Consider the following 21,684-nt stretch of genomic DNA (forward strand, 5'->3'; position numbering starts at 1 on the left):
GTTGGCCATACCTTCGTTATCTGAAGCTTGACACGAACACCTGAAAGTAACAGAACTGGTGGCAGCGATAGGAGATTAGAGTTACCTCCCTTGTTAGAGACGTCAGCTTGCGATGAAATCTAATCCTACAGTGCGATGCTTGGCTCTCGTTTCTTCCAGCACTTTGCCTACCGCTCTGTGCGGCGAGTGGCAGACCGCTGTCTAGCGTACCAATTCCTTATATGTCCGTCCCGTTGTGACGTCGGCGCGAGTTGTTCCGCTAAAGTATGGCGCTGTACGCTATCTTCAGTATCACTACGCCATTATACAAAAACTTTCGTCAAGTTCCATAACTAGCCCCGCCAGAACAATAACAAGTGTCGGATAGTTTAATTTTTACATTTTTTGACAACGGTTCTTTCGGAAAGTGTCAAGCAGACGATAGTGGAAGTAAAAGGCGGGAAGATGCAGCCCAGAGACGTGGATTAGTTAGGGAAGTAGAGAAAGCGAGAATGCGCTAGGAATCCTGCTATACGCAGTGCACGGCGTTTGGTTTACATTTGTACACAGGGAGGAATTCCTACTGCGGAATCCAAAGATCCAGTCGTCTAAGAATGGTGCAGCTAGATCGCCTGTGTTCATATCAAGTGTCATGTGGATTTGTGGCCCCAAGTTCCTGTTTTAATGGGAGTTGTGAGAACACTGGCCACTGAAGAAAGTAAGTAAGATTGTTTTTATTTTGCAGTTAAGTTCGTCTGCTGTGTAATTTGATACTTCCAATAACCACCTGAAGTGGATGGAGCGTCCATACCTTGTGGACAGCAGACGACATTTGAAACGTGCATGACAGCAGACGACATTTGAAACCTGCATGACATCAGACGTGATGCAACCTGCACGTGAGCGTCACCTTCCACGTGTCCGCTGTTTGCATGCTTGTTGACATCGTTGGCTAGCCCTACTTTTATCAGGACGTGTGTTTATTTTGAAAGTAGACCCACCAATGTTTTGCTACCTTGTAGCATTGTGACCTTTTCTCGTGTAAGAGGCACACTGTATTTATCTTGGACGTGGACGGTGAATTTGCCGCAACGCGGCACAGGAGTGGCCAAATTACCAAAATAATCAGATATATCATGGATTGGTTTCATGTTTAGCCGCAAGAATGTTGCTTGATACAGCTTATGTATCTCCCACTGTTACAGTTAGCTTGGAACCATCTTAGCCGGAAAGGCTTCGACGTTTACAAACACACCGTCCATGCAGTGGTATCTGTTAGGGCGGAGTCGTTCTGTAAATAGTAACATAGACCAATTACCGCATTCTTTTGCTGTGTCTAATTGGCTTGACACACAAATATGCAACAAATATTTATTTGAAAATGTTCGAAGAGGATATTTTAACTTTATGTTTTAATCCATTTTCCACGTGTTCGACGGAACATGTGCAATGTTGACTTGAGGTTAGTAGGCCAAACTTACCGAAGTAATACATTCAGCATTCTTCGCATTCTTCCGCCTCCTTTGAGGCTACGCTCGGAACAGCTGCAGTGTAACTCCGATGTCTCGTTCGTCCAGACCGCCCCCCTTCCCTTTTCATTTTTTTATAACATTATAATAAATCTATCGTTTGTTAAATGTCTATAAAATTTAGGAAGATGCAGCGATGATGATAATTACCCTTGTTCCTCCCTTTTCTCGTCGCGGCCTTTGTTTTGATGTAAGTTGATCAAAGAGTTGAAAGCCCTCCCATGGCACCTGTTATTGCTGTCAATCAAAGTACAAAGGGAATGAGGATAGTTAAGCTCTGCCTCCTGCACAGACCTGCGGGGAGCTGTGATGTTTCAATTAAAAATGGGTATATTTTTTTCGTATCTATAGATATGATGTAACGTGCATAATAATAATTGTTGCATGATAGTTTCAAGAGAAAACTATTGCTTTTCAATTACAGAAAAGAAAACAATGTTGCGGAAATAATGAACAAGAAACCAAACGCTTCTGCAATCTTCCACAATACACATACCATCGCCCTCATTATGTCAGGTTTAAATATTTAATATTTCAGAAATAAATCTTTAGTTTATAATATATTTATATATGATCACAGGAGCTTAAAGTGCAGGTTTGAATACATATGCGTTGCTAATGCTATTGTTATCGTTAATAACAATAATAATAAGCTTTTGCAGTACATATAAATAATACAACAATAAGTATAAACATGATAAAACGTGAACCGTTTATATTTTTACGATCTACCTACTGCGGGGTTATCGCATTCCTGCGTCCAGGTCCTCTGTTTGGTGGTGATCGGGTGTAATTGTATGAATTACACTGAAAATAGCTATGACGTCATACAACGCGATAACGGGATAAGAACAAGCTAAACTTAGAATGCACATAGCAGTGTCTTATTCATTTAAAAATAAGTTTTAGAATGAGCCTGCCGTGACTCATGCTGGCGTCGGGCGATGGGGTAGTCTAGTGGTTAAAGCGTTCACTCGTCACTCTTTAGACCAGGGTTCGATTCCCATATGGGTGTTCGATGGGTGAAGCCCATCCTTAGTGTCCTTGGTTAAAATATTGCAGGAATTAAACGATACTTACCCACAAACATCAGAATAGAGAGAAATGAGTTGGTGAGGGAGTTTTGTTGCTTCTATGGAGCACAATTTATTGAAGGACCCCATGAGCTAAGTGTGACACGTGCTTTACGTTGTGTCCTTACATATCACACGTGCATTACGTTGTGTGTTCTAACATGACACGTGCATTACGTTGTATGTTCTTACATATGACACGTGCTTTATGCTGTTCTTGAACATGGCACGTGCTTTGCGCTGTTCTTGCATATGACACGTGCTTTACGTTGTGTTCATACATATGACACGTTCTTTACGTTGTGTGCTTACATATGACACGTGCATTATGGTGTGTGCTTACATATGACACGTACTTTATGGTGTGTGCTTACATATGACACGTATTTTATGGTGTGTGCTTTCATAGGACACGTACTTTATGGTGTGTGCTTACATATGACACGTGTACTACGGTGTGTTCTTATATTTGACACGTGCTCTATGTTGTGTGTCCTTTCATATGACACGTGCTTTACGTTGTGTGTCCTTTCATATGACACGTACATTACGGTGTCTGCTCACATATGACACGTGCTTTACGTTGCGTGTCTGTTTGTTTTCATTCGTAATTTGATGGTGATGGCTTGCTACCGGTCATGGTGTCCACATGTTGGTTATGAGGAAACGACGAGGCTGATGTTGTCGTTGACAAATACCACCATGTGCCCGTAGGCGAATTGTTATGATTATGAATTATTATGTCAATTAAAAAGATATGGGATTAATGACGTCGTTGACAAATATATGTTGCTACCGTCATCTTCCCTTAAGGAAATGTTTATGATGATGTTGATTATAGAGATCCGAGATTGATGACGGCTTGAGTTGAGAAATACCTGTTGGTACCAACATCTTCTCTCGGGGGAATTGTTATGTTGGTGTTGATAAATAGATCTGAGATTGAGGAAGTCATGAGTTGATAATGTTGGTAACATCTGTCCTCAAGGAAGTTATTATGATGTCGGTGGTGATGATACGATGAGAATAATGACGTTACTTGGTAGCGTCTTCCTCTTTGCTATTTCGAAGACAATACCAAAAGCATGACCACAAACGTCGTCACCGCGATGGGAGAGTGAGTGAGTGAGTGAGTTTGGTTTTACGCCGCTTTTAGCAATATTCCAGCACTTTCACGGCGGGGGACACCAGAAATGGGCTTCACACATTGTACCCATGTCGGGAATCGAACCCGGGTCTTCGGCGTGACGAGCAAACGCTTTAACCACTAGGCTACTCGACCGCCCCCCGCGATGGGAGAACCGGTTCATCAAACGTAGGCATTTCACGCCGGTCCAGAATAGAAATGAATCACCACATGCACAATGCCAATGGATACCCGGTTTAGAACAGGTCCCCTACACCCGAAACCTGTCCGAACAGGCGACTTACATGGACATCGGGTGGTCGGATCGGGGACATGGCTGATTAGGTGCCGATCTTACCCTGACATTGCTCATACCATCACTCATTGGTTACTCTGGCCCAAAATGCATTGTTTACAGGCTGCGCTGATCTTGCTGGAAATACCTGACAGCGGCGTTAAACAACATTCATTCGCATTATGTATGCCAGCGCCCCACGCGTAGTCCTACGTCCCCTGTGTCTGGAGGCAGATAACAGCCCCTTAGGGACTGGCCCACTTGCACAAAGCAATCTTCGCGCTAAGATGATCGTAACTCCCATACTTTAACATAGGCTTACAATAGTCTTAGCACTAAGATCGCTTTGTGCAAGTGGGCCATGGTGCGAGTACTGAAGGGTGTATCTGAGTGTATCACCCAGGCACGAGTCACTCGCAACAAGTAAGATGAGAATTAAGTGAGTCAGACCACATGCATTCAATAACTATATACAGTAAATAGTAACAGAAACACCAATTGCAATTAATGGTCAATAGTGACAGTTTATTTAGACCATGATCTTAATGTAAGAGACAACCAACCAACAAAAGTACTCAATAAATTAGACCTGTCAGGGTAGAGAATAGGTCTTCAGCAAACCATACTTGTTAGAGGCGACTATAGACTATATGCATGTCGTGAGAGGCGACTAACTGGATCGGTTGGTAAGGCTCGTTGACTTGCTTGATACATGTTATCGTATCCAAATTGCGTAGATTGGTGCTCATAGTGTCAAACACTGTATTGTCTGGTCCAGACTCGATTATTTACAGACCAGCGTTGAACAACACACGAACAAACAAACTCAATGATGTCAGTATAAAATAGTCACACTCTGTAGTGTGTCAAATAAGAGATACCTATGAACGGTTTTAATGTTAACGCCAGATCTAAGTAAGAAGAACCAAGGAACTGACAAAGTTTCCCCCATGTCCCCCAGTGAGAGGTCCGGGTCAGCAGTGGTGACTCCTCCCGGGGAACTGACCAAGTTTCCCCCATGTCCCCCAGTGAGAGGTCCGGGTCAGCAGTGGTGACTCCTCCCGGGGAACTGACCAAGTTTCCCCCATGTCCCCCAGTGAGAGGTCCGGGTCAGCAGTGGAAGGTCCTCCGTGGGAACTGACCCATGGAAAGACAACGTCATTATTTTTTACCCTGGCACAGACCAATTGCAAGACATTGGTAATGATTTCTTGTAGACAGCCTCTTGGGGCCAAACTGTGTTTTTGTAAAATTAATACACCATCCACTTCACATGTGGTTAACATACTAGTCAAGGCACGTGTAAGATTTGAAAGTTTACAGCCAAAGTCAATCTTAAAATATCTAGTCGCACCCTGTCTGGCACTACAATCGGAACACACCGCATGCATACACCCGGCTCGCAGCACGCACTGCAGTCAGACATGGTAAAAACCTTTGTACTGTATGTTTACGTCTGAGCGCGCACCTGTTCGGGAGTCGTCGACACGGAGACTTTATTTGTATCTCTGTATACCCTCTCTTCGCAGAAAATGAGTTTTAAGTTAACAAAATGGTTCCTTACGTCAATAACGGAGGTTAAAGGGTACGGAAGTCATCTGGTCTGGGTCAAACCTGCGGATGATGGTATTGTGCAGCATCTCTACCGTTAGAGACTTGGTGTTGTATGCTCGCGGATGCCGCTTTTAAGAATGTTCCAGCAATGTCACAGCAGGAAACACCAGAAATTGTTGGTTTGTTGTTTAACGCCGCACTCAGCAATATTACAGCTGTATGACAGCGGTCTGTAAATAATCGAGTCTGGACCAGACAATCCAGTGATTGATATCATGAGCATCGATCCACGCAATTGGGATCGATGACATGCATCAACCAAGTAAGCGAGCCTGACCACACGATCCCGTTAGTCGCCTTTTACGACAAGCATAGTCGCCTTTTACAGCAAGCATGGGTTGCTGAAGACCTATTCTACCCCGGAATCTTCACGGGTCGGAAACACCAGAAATGGGCTTCACACACTGTATCCATGTGGGGAATCGAACCCTTGTCTTTGGCGCGAAGAACAAACGCTTTAACCACTACTAGTGTTCTCTAGCCTACCCCACCACCCTCGCCATGTTTGCTGTAAAATGCGATTATGCTTGTCGTAAGAGGCGACTAACGGGATCGGGTGGTCAAGCTTGCTGACTTGGTTGATGCAGTTCATCGATCCCAATTGCGTGGATCGATGCTCATGATATCAATCACCGGATTATCTGGTCTAGACTCGATTATTTTACAGACCGCCGTCATATAGCTGGAATATTGCTGAGTGCGGCGTTAAACAACAAATCAACCAACCATCCACCGCCCTCGACGATGCAGATGTTGGTTGCAAGGACAGCATTGCTCGATCTTCTGTTAGAACGAATGAATGAGTATGGTTTTACGACAATTTTAGCAATATACCAGCAATAGTACCTCGAGGGACGCCAGAAATATGGGCTTCGCACAATTTACCCATGTGAGAAACGAAATCTGGCCTTCGGCGTAGCGAGCGAACGCTTTAACCACGAGGCTATCTCACCGCCCGCCCCTCTACTGTACGTACTGGCTCGGTGTAGTACACATGTGGAAGCAGAGAGATGTGACAGCAGAGTGGTGGGGACAGCCTTGTGGTTCAAGCGTTGTTTAAAGTCAGTTGTTGGTGTCCACCGCCATGACATTACTGGATTAGCGGCGTACAAGCACCCACACTTATTCTACTTTACAGGATTCCAAGGGTCAGTCACGACAGCAATATTTCAGAGTATGCATCCTTTGGTACAAATCGTTTGCCATGAAAAACACATCATAATGAGAAAGTTGACTGTTTGGTAATGGTATATACTGACGTTTTAAAGTTGCTGGAGCAAAGAGCTTGTGACGGGGTTAAAAGACAATACCAATAGCATAACCATACCCGACCCCACCGCAATGTTCATCAAACATAGGCATTTCACGCTGGTCCGGAATAGAACTGTATCATCACATGGGCAATGCCAATGGATAGCCAGGTTAGAACAGGTCATGAAATAGCATATACTGACGTTTTTATAGTTACTGGGGCAAAGAGTTCATTTGAAACGGTCTTCTAGGGGGCAATACGTAATAAAACGTCAACAAAACGTTGCTTGTGACGGGGTTTTAAGACCTGGATACAAGTGTATATGATTGCCTATTATCCTGTAAGTTTTAATCACTTGAACTATCACATGATCTGTTCACAAAACGTAACGTCTCATTGGGCATTGGTCAGACAGTTCGGAGCATGCTGTCACTACACCATGTTGTGCTGGGGATGGTATTTAACATTCGGTGTTAGTCGTCGGGATTACAGTAACACTGTTTGTGTTCCTTGGTTCTACGTGTTTCAGCCAACACGTGCTCGTCGGTTTCACCAACATGAACCTACAAGCTGCGTCTCTCGCCTCCCACAGAAACCAGACGTGCCCTGTTCTTACTGAAATAATGTTTTAGAAGTGGCTTTAAATCATTTTCTCTTTTACTGTTTTCGTCCTTATCGGAGAAAAGTATCAAATCGGAGTGAAAGATTTATTTTAGTGAGTTTGACGAAACGTTGCCTGTTAGCTGACATGATCCATCCTCGAACCGGACTTTAATAATCAGTTAACGCCCTTGCCTCGGGAAGATGAAATGATCTGACTCATGGCAATTCTTAAAACGTCGAGATCTTCACTGGAACTGGGCATCAGGTTATGGAGGCTTGTCCCTCCTTAACAAGGGCAATAGCTGAAGACAATTAGTAGTCAATACACTATTTCGTTTAACTTTTGTTTGTTCTTCTGTAAGAGCAAAGAGAAGGGGGAAAAGAAAGTATACACCCATGTTTGATGGTGGCTTAAGATGAAACAAGAAATGGTTATCTGATGGTGTTGTATTTGTTTCGGGTATCATAGTTGTGTTTTGAAACAAAGGTTGCAGTGTTTTAGCGACTGTTTCCAGCTGAGTAACGCTTGTTTACGTTTGTAATTGTATGGACAAACCAATTTTTTAATCTATGCTTTCTTTTGCCCGGCAGTTTTTATTCGATGTGCATTATTTCTCTTGTGTCAAATCCATACCTAAATGCAGTAAACTAAGTGTACTGGCGGTCAGGAAATATGACGCTGATGCAAATCTTAGGGAGTGAGTGGGTAAGTGAGTTGGTTTTAACGCCGCTTTGAACAGTATTCCAGTTACTCTAGCCTATCGGTTCACGGCTAGATCATGTTGAGCGTGAGTTAGGTTTAACGCCGCTTTGAACAGTATTACAGGAATATCATGGCGTGTCAACTCAATGTGGAGAAAAAAGCCCGAAGTGATGCAGGTCTCAGAAGATTGCCACTCTGGAAAAACCCACGAGCACGGACGTGGTGCTGACAAACCAAGAAACATAATACATAATTAATTACACACATAATTACTTTACTGGAGAACATGCAAAACGCGTGCAAACCTCTTTTTGATATTTGATTAAAGATTTCTTCACGAACTATTTAGATCTAACGACGATAACGTTGATAATTAACTCAGGCATGTGCGTCACTAAGGGAATAGCTTTCAGGTGTTGCCAACCGTTTGGGCTCACAAGACGAATTGCAATTGTAAGAGTCCATTAATAACACTTGAACCACATAATGAACTCGACATTTCACATTTGTTTGGACCGTGCATGTTAACAATTTAGAGTCCCCCCAGTCTCTCCCTACGTTACTTAAGCGTTGATGACGTCACGTCTTGGGAGAAACTATTATCCGAACAACTTACTTTATACCATGTGAGCCGCGACGAGACGGAAGAACATGGTGTAAAGCGGGGTGTTGTAGCATGTTGTTATAAAGAAGTCGCGTCTGAAAAACCTAAATTCGAGTACACAAACCGAGAGTGACTTATTTCTCAAATCAAATGTTCCTCAGGCCAAATGACTATTTTGGAAGGGTAAAATTCGTGATTATTCGTGTTATTTCGGGAAAAGCTAAACGAGGGATGCGGGTGGTGACGAATGGCTCGGATCTGGGAGATTCGTTCTGACTCTGCTTCTTCCACAGAGTGTAGCGATAAGATCACATCATGGAATAGAGAGTGAGTGTGTATGGTTTTACGCCGCTTTTAGCAATATTCCAGCAATATCACGGCGGGGGACACCAGAAATGGGCTTCACACATTTTACCCATGTCGGGAATCGAACCCGACCGCCCGCCCCTCACCATGGAATGAGACTCTAGTAGAAACAAAGCTGGAAAAACAGAGTCCTATAGCAAATTTGAATCACGTCATTTAAAAATAATAAGCAAAGTTTATTGCGCGTATTTCCACACCACTCGGGGGCATGCTCAAAGCGCTATTGTTACCCCGGTCACTGGACCAGTGTGCACTCAAGAATCATTCTCAGCTCCCTGGAGAGTATACAACCCAAGCTGCCTGTTAGGCGCTAGGTTAACAACCACATTGCCATCTCATCCTACCGGGTACCCATTCACTGCTGGGTGAACAGAGGCACATTTCGAACAAAGTCACTCGCCAAGGAGACGCCACATATGTTAAAGTGCTTACTATTCTGCTAACTACGGTACATTTATTTATATTTATGAATTCTACTAACTTGAGTTCAGCATGTTCGGGTCACCAACTTGCAAAGCCCCGACAGACTCGGACCACTCGTGCCCAGACTGACACATGCACCAGACTTCGGGGGTTCAGACCGATTCATTATCTAGGAATTTTGGATGATTGTTACAGAAAAGATCCGGAATATTATATTTTTTAAACTTCTTAAGTGACATTTGAAGTTTATATGATAAACAAGGGAGCTAGTATTCAAGCAAGTGATGCTTGATAACGCTGTTAGTATCTACACCGAAACGTGGCAGTCATTGTAATAAAGAAGTTGTATATCCATATAACTATTTCCCTTGGTCATTATCTTTTTAATTACATTTTTTAGTTTGGCATCAAAATAGAAGAATATTTCAAATCAAAAGATGAAAAAAATCATGAAAATATCCCGGTGCCATCTCTGGTAAAATCCCATAATGTGTAACTATGTTGAACGTGCGGCAGTGGATAAGGCTGCCCCGTGCTAGATTGGCCTTGCCGGAAACACGAGGGCATATAGTAAGACAAGACTGCCTCACCTGAAGACAGCGGGACGTTATCTGCTGGATAAGGTTGTATATCGGGATCACTAACCGGTATTCCATGTGACGACAGCACACCGAGTCTGAAGACAGAATTATCTCCCCCAACCACCAGAGCAGTGTCTGTACTCACTCAACACAGTTCACGATTACGGTAACGTGCACGGGAAAGTTTTAGATAATGCTCCCTGTTACGCAATTGTTATTTAGAATTCAAATTTTATACTATCAGAAAAGTATGTGAAAGGGAGCAAATATTCCCATCCTATGAGATCCTTTGACTGCGACATGTCTTCATCTAACTGAATAGGGGGCACGGGTGGCCCCGTTGTCTAAGGCGCCGCGATTCGGTGTGCAGACTTGCGTCCCTTGGGCACGCCAGAAACCTATGATTGGGGTTCGAATCCCGGTTCGCCCCGATTATGTTTCTAGGTTTGTCACCACCATACCCGTGCTCGTGGGTTTCACCAAAGTGGTAAACGTCTGAGACCTGCATCAATTCGGGCTTTTCTCCCGCATTAAACTGACTCGCCATGATATAACTGGAATACTGTTAAAAGCGGCGTTAAACCCAACTCACTCACTTACTCTAATTAAAAATGTGAAAACAGCCTTGAGTTAGCTGTATTCTGTTAGATATTTTTTAGAAGAGAGAAATGTATTATGTAGTGAACTGTAGGCTGATGTTAGTCTCGGTACGAAAATGGCCACCATATTGTATCCGAGAACTCCGCGAACGGTCTATCGGTGTTTGGAGCTTGTGTCAGATTGTACCGAAGGACAGCACTCTCACCTCCCAGTCGGAGCCGCCTTCGTTACACTAGATTGGATAATCATACCAAGAAACTAGAGTACCTTCTTTTATTTCGAAGATTATAAATGACAAGAAGCAGTTGCATACTCTCCAGGGCTGAGATTGATTGATTGGTTTTGAAGATGCGTGTGTGTATGCGTGCGTGCGTGTGTTATTATAAGTTTTATTGGGAAACCTGAAAAACGACAAATCTTATGGATTTGAAAAAAATATGGGAAAGATAATCTTTGATTAATGTGTGTATGTTAAGATTCGTGAAGACATTTCAGCTTGTTTTACAGAATACTCAGCAAATAAAGAAAGATCGTGAATATACTGGTTAGAACTCGTTTGTAAGAGGCTCGATGACTTGGCAGATGCATCCCAGTTGCTTAGATGGATGGTCATTATGTCAATCACTGGATTGTCTGGTCCAGACTCGATTATTTACATACCGCCAGCAATAGCTGTCCCCAGAATATTGCTGAGTGCGGCGTTAACAAACAAACACCATCGTTACCACCTTATTATCAGTCGACTGGAACAGAAACGGGGGTATATGAAAAAATATACCAAGATACAAAACTTTTTCATTTTGATAAAGCAACTAGTTCTGTCATTCAAACCTATAAACCAAGAATACCTCGTCCAAAGACGCCATTTTCTAAGCACGCACTCGAAAAAAAGAACGTGGCATCAGCAGAAGGGACACGTATATGAGCTGCGAAAATGCTGATGTTTCATTTTGTACTTGACCGTTGTACGCACTACAATTTCAATCCATTACCATTGCCATGTGTGGAAATGTCGTTTAACACAAGTGTTCCATATTAAAACATAAACACTTTAGTCACTTGTGTCATAACGAGTTCAAGATGGCCGACAATTAGGAAATGCTTCCCGAACGTAAACAAGACGTAAATTCTCGCCGCAAACTGCGCAATACCGTCTGTGAACCATCGTCAATAAGGGCTTCAACAGCAATTTGATACTAGACTGTATCCCAGTCAGTGTCGGACGGAGCTGGTATCGATGTGCCTGTATGGTTTGAAACGCATTCGTCAGGTTCGTGTTTTCAATATACCGTATTACTTCTAAAAGACTACCCTGGTGTATATTTTTAAGGAGATGAAGGCCTGTCTCCCGTGCTACTAAGCTATGTGAACGTTACGACTGTCGGAAGTCCACGTTAATGTATGGGAGTTATGGTCGTCTCAGTGCTCAGATCGCTTTGTAGAACCGGTCCCAGGGCCACGTTTCATGAAGCAATCATAGCGCTACGACTGTCTTAATCTTTGTTTAACTATACGACAATCGTAACGCTGCGATCGCTTTGTGAAACGGGACCCTGGCGTTAGTTAGTGAGTATGGTTTTACGCCGCTTTTAGCAATATTCCACCAATATCACGGCGGGGGAAACCAGAAAAGGGCTTCACACATTGTACCCATGTGGGGAATCGAACCCAGGTCTTCGGCATGACGATCGAACGCTTTAACCACTTGGCTACTCCACCGCCCCTGGCGTGTTGAAGAACCAGGCTGATTGAAGAACCGGCATCTAATTTCGTCATGGATCCATAAACAGATAGTCCACAACCTTGGTAGTAGCTTTTAGCATTATTAGAGAATCGAGGCCCTGTTTCGTTGCGCTACGACTAACGTACTCTTTATTTTAGTTTAACATAGATTTACGAATGGGGTAACATTAGAAACGCCTTATGGATCGAGCACCGGCCTGAATTCGTTGGTTTTGATGCGGCGTGTATTAGAGGAAATATGGCACTCAAGATTAAGTGTTGGTGTGTTGTCGTTACCTAGAGATTACATACATGTGTATGTGGTTTCCGGATTCTTGGTGAAAGGTGCGTGCGTCACTTGCACATGTATTGAGTTCTGTTAGACATAGCCACGTTGTACAGAACATGTACAGGTGCGTTTGCGTAGCATTGGAATCTTAATTGGTAACGGTTTGTATTGGGAGAGTGAGTTTTCTTAAACAGGATTTTTGTTACAGCATAACGTCTTAATGTGCGAAGAAAGCTCATCATTTAGGGTAGGACAGCAATAAAATACACAATATGTCAAGGGAACTGCATGTGAACAGCGGAAATGGAACATTGGACGAGTGAGTTTGAATAAGACGCCGCTTTGAACAGTATTTCAGTTACCTTACATCAAGCGTGTCGGCTTTGTATGGAAAGCCCGAAGATATGCAGCTCTTTGTCGTTTTAGTCCAGTCAATATAGTTTTGGTTGGTTAGTTTGTTTGTTGTTTAACGCCGCACTCAGCAATATTCCAGCTAAATGACGGCGGTCTGTAAATAATCGAGTATGGACCAGACTTTCCAGTGATTAATATCATGAGCATCGATCCACGCAACTGGGATCGATGACATGCATCAATTAACCAAGTCAGCGAGCCTGACCACCCGATCCCGTTAGTCGCCTCTTACGACAAGCACAGTCGCCTTTTACCGCAAGCATAGGTTGCTGAAGACCTATTCTACCCAGAGTCCCAGTCAATATAACATTTGACCTAGAACAAATTGTAAAAGAATTTATTTAAGCTGTATTGTAACGTGAAATGATTGTATATGAACATATCAGAGGTATAGAATAATCTAATGTGGGGAAATATCCTAATTTTTACATAAAACAGGGCAGCAAGAACGTTGAAATACTGTGTCCAGGTCGGCGACCGTAGGTGAAAAGGGGGATAACTCTCGGCATATTTTGACGCGATCGTTTCCTGTTGATGTCGATTTGCAGTCTGCATTTGGCAAATAATCAGTCATATACCGGTTTTCTTTGTAAGTAAAACATTGTATAGATACATTTTAAGTTCAGTAAACAATATCATATGAATTATCAAATCCAAAGTTACCACTTTGGTGTAACCGACGAGCGGGTATGAACCTAACAAACCAAGAATCAAGTCAACCAATTCTGGGATTCGGACTTAAGTACAGGATCCTGGTTCGTCTAAGGGACGCCACTCTGCATAGCGAATATTGGTGCCTTAAGCGCTCGGGCCCCCTACTGGGTATCAGAAAGGTTATTCATTTTAAATCTGCTCTCCTTAAAAAAGCTTATTACTTATCTCATTCGTGATTTATAGCTGACGAATTCACCTTCTTCCGGGATGAGAGGTGCCTGATATGCAGGTTTATCCCCCTCTGCGGGGGGTGCGTTTCAACAGGCCATAAACCCTTCTCCAGCCGTGATCCGGTTCCAGCATGTTGATAAGCAGCGCGCTATGCAGGCCTTGTATTCTTGGATCTATCGCTCGTATAGCAGACGCCAATCACACATGGACGACAAAGCACGAACTATGACGTCATTTCTCAATGTTTACGTCACGCGCGCGCGCACTGAGCATGCGCTGACACTTCCAGATGGTGGCATTTGCTTACTTGCCCCACTGACGAGTATATGATGAGGTTAAATATTATCACCAAGGGGGAGAAAATGGTGCGTGTTTTGGAAATCGTGTTGTTTATAAATAGCATGGTCCACAAAGCGTTCCAATTATTCCACCGCAGGAGACGCCATTGGAACGCTTTGTGTAAAATAGTTTGACGTCAGTGTGTTTGTAGACGTTCTCATCAGCTGTTCATTGAACCCGTCTGAAAATGGTGTTCTGGCGTAACACATTTATAAAACTGAAGTGTAAATCTTAACGATGTTGGTAGGGGGTTGTGCACTATTAGTTATGAATGCAAATGATCCATTCGCGGGAAACTTTGCGTTCGTAAGTTGGTTGGTTTGTTGTTTTACGACGCACTCAGCAATATTCCAGCTAATGACGGCGGTCTGTAAATAATCGAGTCAGGACCAGACAATACATTGATTAATATCATGAGCATCGATCCACGCAATTGGGATCGATGACCTGCATCAACCAAGTCAGCGAGCCTGACCATCCGATCCCGTTAGTCACCTCTTACGACAAGCATAGTCGCCATTTACGGCAAGTATGGGTTGCTGAAGACCTATTCTACCCCGGATCTTCACGGGTCTTAAGTGCGCAAGCCAGAAAGGGCGGTCGGGAAGCCTCACTCACTCACTCACTCACTCACTCGTAAGCCAAAACTTTGTCAATTAACATGCCACTAAAGTATTCACATGTGTTTTGTTTTATACGTTGACATTATAACTGTACTTCAAAGAAAATCCAGTGCATTTTCTATTGAGAATATTTCTTTATGAGAATATATTACTTTTGAATGGGGAAACCCTGTCACCCTCAGAGACAGCCTGGAGGGCGCGCGTCTATTTTAGTAGGTTGTTTTTGATGTTGAAAGAAAGATTTGATTGTTGTTAAGTTATGCATTCGCCAGAATATCAAGAGTCGTCAGAAGATGACAAATCCCCCCGCCCCCCACAAATTCGAAAGAACAAATCATCTCACTGTTGCTTTAAGTCCAACTTGATGAGAGAATTTCTATCTAATCTCTCTGACCGTAATCAAGAGAAGTTATTGAGTTATTGAGTAACTTTGTATTTCTATGTACGTACACATCAATATGAACAGTGTCAAAGTCAAACTTACTGCCACGGAAATTAAAAACACATGACTTCTAAAACTCACCAAATAGCAAATGGCACCAGTTGACAACCTGGTCTTTGCGTGAGCACAGTTCCATGAAAGAATACCGATAAGTTTTAGAGATATGGTCCGGAAATGCACACCACTATGAACAGAGTGAAAGTCAAACTTGTTGCCATGGAAGCGGAAACAAAGTAAATTCCTTAGTAGCAAAAGGCACCATTTGACAACCAGGTCTTTGTGTGTGCAAAGTATCATGAATGGATGGATACCTTTTAGTTTTAGAGATATGGTCCTGACAAACACACCACAATCAACAGAGCCAAAGTTAAACTTGTTGCCATGGGTACAGGAAAAAAATAATTTGTTTTAAATTCCTTAATAGCTAATCGCACCACTTCAGCCCTTGATTAATACATGTACCAAGTTTGGATGACAAACTGTTGAATATTTTTTTAGTTCTGCTCAGGAAACGACACATACCTCCGTTTCTGCTAAGTCTAACTTGTTTGGAAAATCCCAAACGGCACCAGTTGACAACCTGGTGTTTGTGTCTGCAAATTTTCAAGAAAGAGTACCTGTTTGTTTCAGAGATCAGGGCCCCGTTCCACAAAGTGATCTTAGCGCTAAGGTGATCGTAACTCCCATACTTTAACACAGACTTACGACAATCGTAGCGATAAGATTGCTCTGTGGAACGGGGCCATGGTCCGGACAAACACACCACTATGAGCAGTGGTGAAGACATTTTTCACCAGTCCTCAGATCCTGTAGCTAGTCCTGCTTGAACAAGACAAAAATATTTACTATGTTCAAATTTTTCTATTAGTTTTACGTATTCAGTTCCAATTTGTAGCAAAATTGACGCATTGAGAATTGGTTCAGAATTAAAGCTCTCAAATACTAGTCTATGAGGACTACCATCACTGGAGTTTTGCTTGCCCTAGCGTTGGTTGGTTTGTTGTTTTACGCCGCACATAGCAATATTCCAGCTATATGACGGCAATCTGTAAATAATCGAGACTGGACCAGACAATCCAGTGAATGATATCACGAGCATCGGTCCTTGAAATTGGGATCGATGACCTGCTTCAATCAAGTCAACAAGCCTGACCACCCGATCCCGTTAGTCGCCTCTTACGACCAGCATAGTCGCCTTTTACGGCAAGCATGGGTTGCTTAAGACCTATTCTACCCCGGATCATCACGGGTAGCTTGCCCTAGCGGACTAGCGAACTAGAGTGGAGTCGAAGGCTGTGGTAGTAATATTGCTGACTGCCCCCATCACCCAATCACCCAATATAGTTTATCCATTCTTTTTGGTCGAATTTGCACATAGTACATGCCAAATCTTGAGCAATATAGATAAAACCTTGCTCGGTGAGTCGTGGATCCAACACAACACATTACATGGAATATATTTGAGGAATTTCCTGCCAATAACAACAGTGTAACAACTTTCAAAAGCATTCTTCACCGACGGTACACTATGACCTGACACTCGTTCCATCTTATGGAGGCCTGAGCGTTGTTACAGCTACAGCGCATGCCCGGGACTAGCACCCCGAGCCACACCACTGATACCGTTGGGATACATCGAGAGTATAATCTGAGCCTCTGTCCGCCGTTATCTTCTTACGATGTACCGAGGTTAGCTTGGAGATGGGGCACTTGTCCTAAAGGATTCAGGAACTTGGGTGTTTTGTAAGAAAGCAAACAAAGATATATGTGGCTCACAGGCAGCATACCCCATAGCTTGTCGTGCATCTGGAGGCAGTGTGGTCGAAGGCCAGCAGATGCTAATGGCCGCCATTTTGTTTTTTCTTCTCTTCCCGGTTCATTGAGTGCGACCGCCTATCGGTTCATGGCTAGATCGTGTTGTGCGTGAGTTAGGTTTTACGCCGCTTCGAACAGTATTCCAGTTATATCACGGCGTATCAGCTTGATGTGGGAGGAAATCCCGAAGTGATGCAGGTCTCAGACGTGAAACCGACGAGCACTGATTGTGATGTGGTTGTCAGTGTGACCGTCCATATATGTTCCAGACTAGATCGTGTGGTTGTCCGAACGACTGTCTATCTGTTCGTGTCATATACATTTCACATACACGTTTTACTACCAGAACCAAATAGCGCACACCTCATTCCTTTTGAAATTGTTCCGCAGCATGAAGTCTTTTATAGGCATTTAGAAGTTGGGAGAACATGAATATATGACACTTTGTTTAATAGAATAAAGGTGAGTGAGTGAGTTTGGTTTTACGCCGCTTTTAGCAATATTCCAGCAATATCACAGCGGGGGACACCAGAAATGGGCTTCACATATTGTACCCATGTCGGGAATCGAACCCGTGTTTTCAGCGTGACGAGCGAAGGCTTTAATCACTAGGCTACCCGACCGCCCTAATAGAATAAAGGAAGTAGCTATCCATTTAAAAAAAAAAAGGTGTCATGAATTCGTGTACTGTTGCATGTTATATAGACTCACGCTTAGTCTCTGAAAATATAGAATGGTAATAGAAACAAGCAACTACATTTCTATTGAAAAGAAACACCAGTGAGATGGGAGTTTCAGAGTAAAATCTAGACTTGCTTCGTTTAGGCCTATATAGGGCCCACCAAGGAGTGGGCGAAAGGGGGAAATTAAATGGTTCAGAGACTGTTATACTGTATGTTATATCAAAACCGATTCAACCCGTGCAACCATGCCACTTGTTTAGTCCTCTGTGGCAGAAACAGCTTTGTCAATGAACCAAATTAAGGAATCGAGAACAAACGGATAAAAAATATGGTAAATAGCAGTGCTACATAATCAACAAAAAACTAAAAATCATAATTAACAATGTGTTGTGTGTATCTCGGGAAGTAAATCTTACCAACAAACAAAACCCAATCACTCGCTTGTTTATTAGAAAGGAATGTTTGTGCTGACGAAATAAAAATGTAACTGTTTGAGCAGGTATTCGACCTTGGGCAGCTTGCCTGGTGTAGAGTCTGAAACAACACTAATTCTGACGGGAATATAAACTGTTCTACGTTGTTACAGGTGACGGGTTCCTCCGATAACCCCGTACCTTGTAAACATTGTCAACAGGATGTGTCTGAGTCAGTGTCAGTAAAATATATGTATGGAGTTAATAGGACTAACAATTACCACGCAGGCGCACCTTGCACGCAACGGTGCAGTCGTTGTGGTGGATTCACTGGACAGGCAGTCCAAGTTGAGTCACTTTCAAGAGGTTGTATTTCTTAAAGTGACTCTTCCACTTCGTAGTGACGTGGTTGGTTGGTTGGTTGGTTTGTTGTTTAACGCCGCACTCCGCAATATTCCAGCCATATGACGGCGGTCTGTAAATAATTGAGTCTGGACCAGACAATCCAGTGATCGATATCATGAGCATCGATCCACTGTAGTGAGGTGAGGTGAGATGTAGTGAGGTGAGGTGAAATGAGCTCTAACATCGCGTTGAGTCAGTAAAATTTAACATCGCATCGGAACTATTTCACCTATATAAAGACGAGAACAAGTTGATAAATATACGAGTGCGTCATAAATACAAAGTTATATTTAAAAGCCAATTAGTAGATTAGCTTACTAATGTACGTGCATGAAAGGTCACGGTTATGGTGTGTTTCAGCGCCCCATCCAAGAAACCATCTTTGTGCTACGACTTTCGTAAGTCCATGATAAAGTATGGGAGTTTAACGAGGATATACAGTTCAGAGTGCCGTTGTTCAAAGCGATCTTAGCGCCGAGGTGACCGTTACTCCCATACCTTAACATAGACTTACGACTGTCGTAGTGCTAAGGTTTTTGTTGTTTTGTACAACCGCAACCTGATGTTTATTTGGTTTAACCTTTCAAAGATTTTATAGTTTTGCCAATTTCAATTCTATGTTTTACAATGCCTAGCAATGTTGGCTATATTAAACTTATATATAATTGACAATATCAATATCAGCACGAGGGGCGGTGGGGTAGCTCGGGGTTAACGAATTCGCACGTCACGCCGAAGACCCGGATTCGAAGACCCACAATATGTGAAGATCATTTCTGGTGTCCCCCGCCGTGATATTGCTGGAATATTGCTAAACGCGGCGTTAATCCAGACTCACTATTACCACGAGTGTTCCCAGTTTGTTTGTAGGTTGTTGTTGTTGTTTGTTTTTTTGCAAGGCCTGAAAAATTTGAGTCTTGTTAATTAGGTTTAGATATATAATTTATTAATTGGTTTAGCTGTTAATGACTGCTGCTGGTGATTAAATGGTTGATTTTCTTTTCTAGATGTCAGGAAATAGTATTATTATTTGGTATTAATAATGCTAGTTTAGACTCCCAAAACGTTATTCCTTCAATATTCTCTCCAACAATGAGACGGCATGCATCATTCGTGACCAACTCGTGCCATTCCGGAACAAACCGAGGTAGGTTACGGAAAGATACGAGTAGTGACGAATGGCATTTCCGTTTTTGATTCGAAGATACTAAGTACATCTATCTACCACACAACTATTTATGGACGTGCTGAAAGCGTGAACCTCAGTACGAGTTTTTGCTAACACCTAAACACTTGCTCTAAGTGACACTTCGAGAATGACTGGCCACCATATATGGTGTGCGGGCAGTTGCAGGGTGTTGTCGATATGGCAGCACACCCAGGTACGAAGTATGTAGTCAAGTACAGTGGAACGACACTGAAATGGAATGTTAATTGCAGACATAGTTAATAATGATGATTGAACGATCAAACACCGTCTCAAACAACCTTCTCAACATATTTACAAGCAATCAGGTTTTTTTAGTACCACATTTTAGCATTTTTGCCTTGAAATTCAATCTTCATGGGTACTGATTTCGACAACACAATTGACATGGAGATGAGTGCACTATAGAGGTAAACATCGTCTTTTAACATCACAGGTAAGACATATGTGTCATGCCTTTCTCCCCACCCCTTCCCCCTGGGGGATAATTACGCCCTCGAGTGCTAATCATCATAACTACATGTGAATGCCAGATGCTACATTCCTTACAACCACTCCTATATGTAATACCTCACCGTGGCCTTGAAATGAATGGTAGGACTGATCCGGAAACATTTAGATCCCAACGGAAAGTTTTGAAGGAGAAAATAGTTATAGTCTCTACGTTAAAACTATTTGTTTCAACTCTGAAATAGGCCTAAAAGCAGTTAACGAAACATACAGCACCTGGACGATATGTGCGTTTACACCCTGTTGTTCATTACACGTTGTTACGATATATAGGTTTTATTCCCACTTGCCCCATCGTTGATATCCTTTTTAATTCATAACAACATGTTTAATACATTTGTATTACTGTTTAATCAGCTTGAATATGACTGTACCTGGCGTACTGCAGATTATTGAAATATGGTAATATTGAGCCATGGTTTTCATGCACCTAACTAATCAGTGAGCGGGTGCATGAGGTAGTATAAGGAGGGTGAGCAGGACAGGTGGTTGCTGAGTTAGCTGGTCATTTTAGCGAGGTTGATGACATGTCACCGTATCACAATTGCGTGGATCAGTGCTCTTCATGTCAATCACTGGGGTGACCAATATTAATAGACAACCATTATATAGTCTGCATTTTGCTGAACGCGGCGTTAAAGAACAAACCGCACGCACACACGCACGCACGCTCGCAGAGAAACACACATTCGGGATAATTAAAGCCAATAAACTCCCTTGCAGGGCCTTCGTGTAGTATGTCTCCCAGATTCTTAGAGAATACATTACAAAATGAATCCAACTCAAGTCTAGAATGATTAAGCAAGTCTAGATAAGAGCCTAACAGATTTGGTTAGTCCCTGAAATTGTCCTAGGTTCCATATGAATTTAACTCTTTTTTTTGCAGATATATATTTTTAAATGAGATAACTTTATTTTTTGGACTGAATGTTAGTCTAGCCTTTCATGCACCAGCCGGGGGAAGGGTCTAGCCATGCACCAGCCGGGGGAAGGGTCTAGCCATGCACCAGCCGGGGGAAGGGTCTAGCCATGCACCAGCCGGGGGAAGGGTCTAGCCTTCCGTGCACCAGCCGGGGGAAGGGTCTAGCCATGCACCAGCCGGGGGAAGGGTCTAGCCATGCACCTGCCGGGGGAAGGGTCTAGCCATGCACCAGCCGGGGGAAGGGTCTAGCCATGCACCAGCCGGGGG

At 43.0% G+C, this 21,684-nt stretch overlaps 1 protein-coding gene across 1 annotated transcript in view; it reads left to right on the forward strand.

Annotated features, from left to right (window-relative positions):
* The first annotated feature begins 229 nt into the window (after positions 1-229).
* Positions 230-21,684, forward strand: part of LOC124144187 (rho GTPase-activating protein 6-like) — a 116,165-nt gene continuing 94,710 nt past the window's right edge. The window contains exon 1 of the mRNA XM_046513471.2: positions 230-697. Coding sequence (XP_046369427.2) covers positions 664-697 — 34 coding nt within the window. The 5' untranslated portion in view covers positions 230-663. The remainder of the gene's footprint in view (positions 698-21,684) is intronic.

The sequence above is a fragment of the Haliotis rufescens genome, unplaced genomic scaffold, assembly GCF_023055435.1.
Source record: "Haliotis rufescens isolate VD_foot unplaced genomic scaffold, xgHalRufe1.0.p SCAF_7, whole genome shotgun sequence".
Lineage (NCBI taxonomy): Eukaryota > Metazoa > Mollusca > Gastropoda > Lepetellida > Haliotidae > Haliotis > Haliotis rufescens.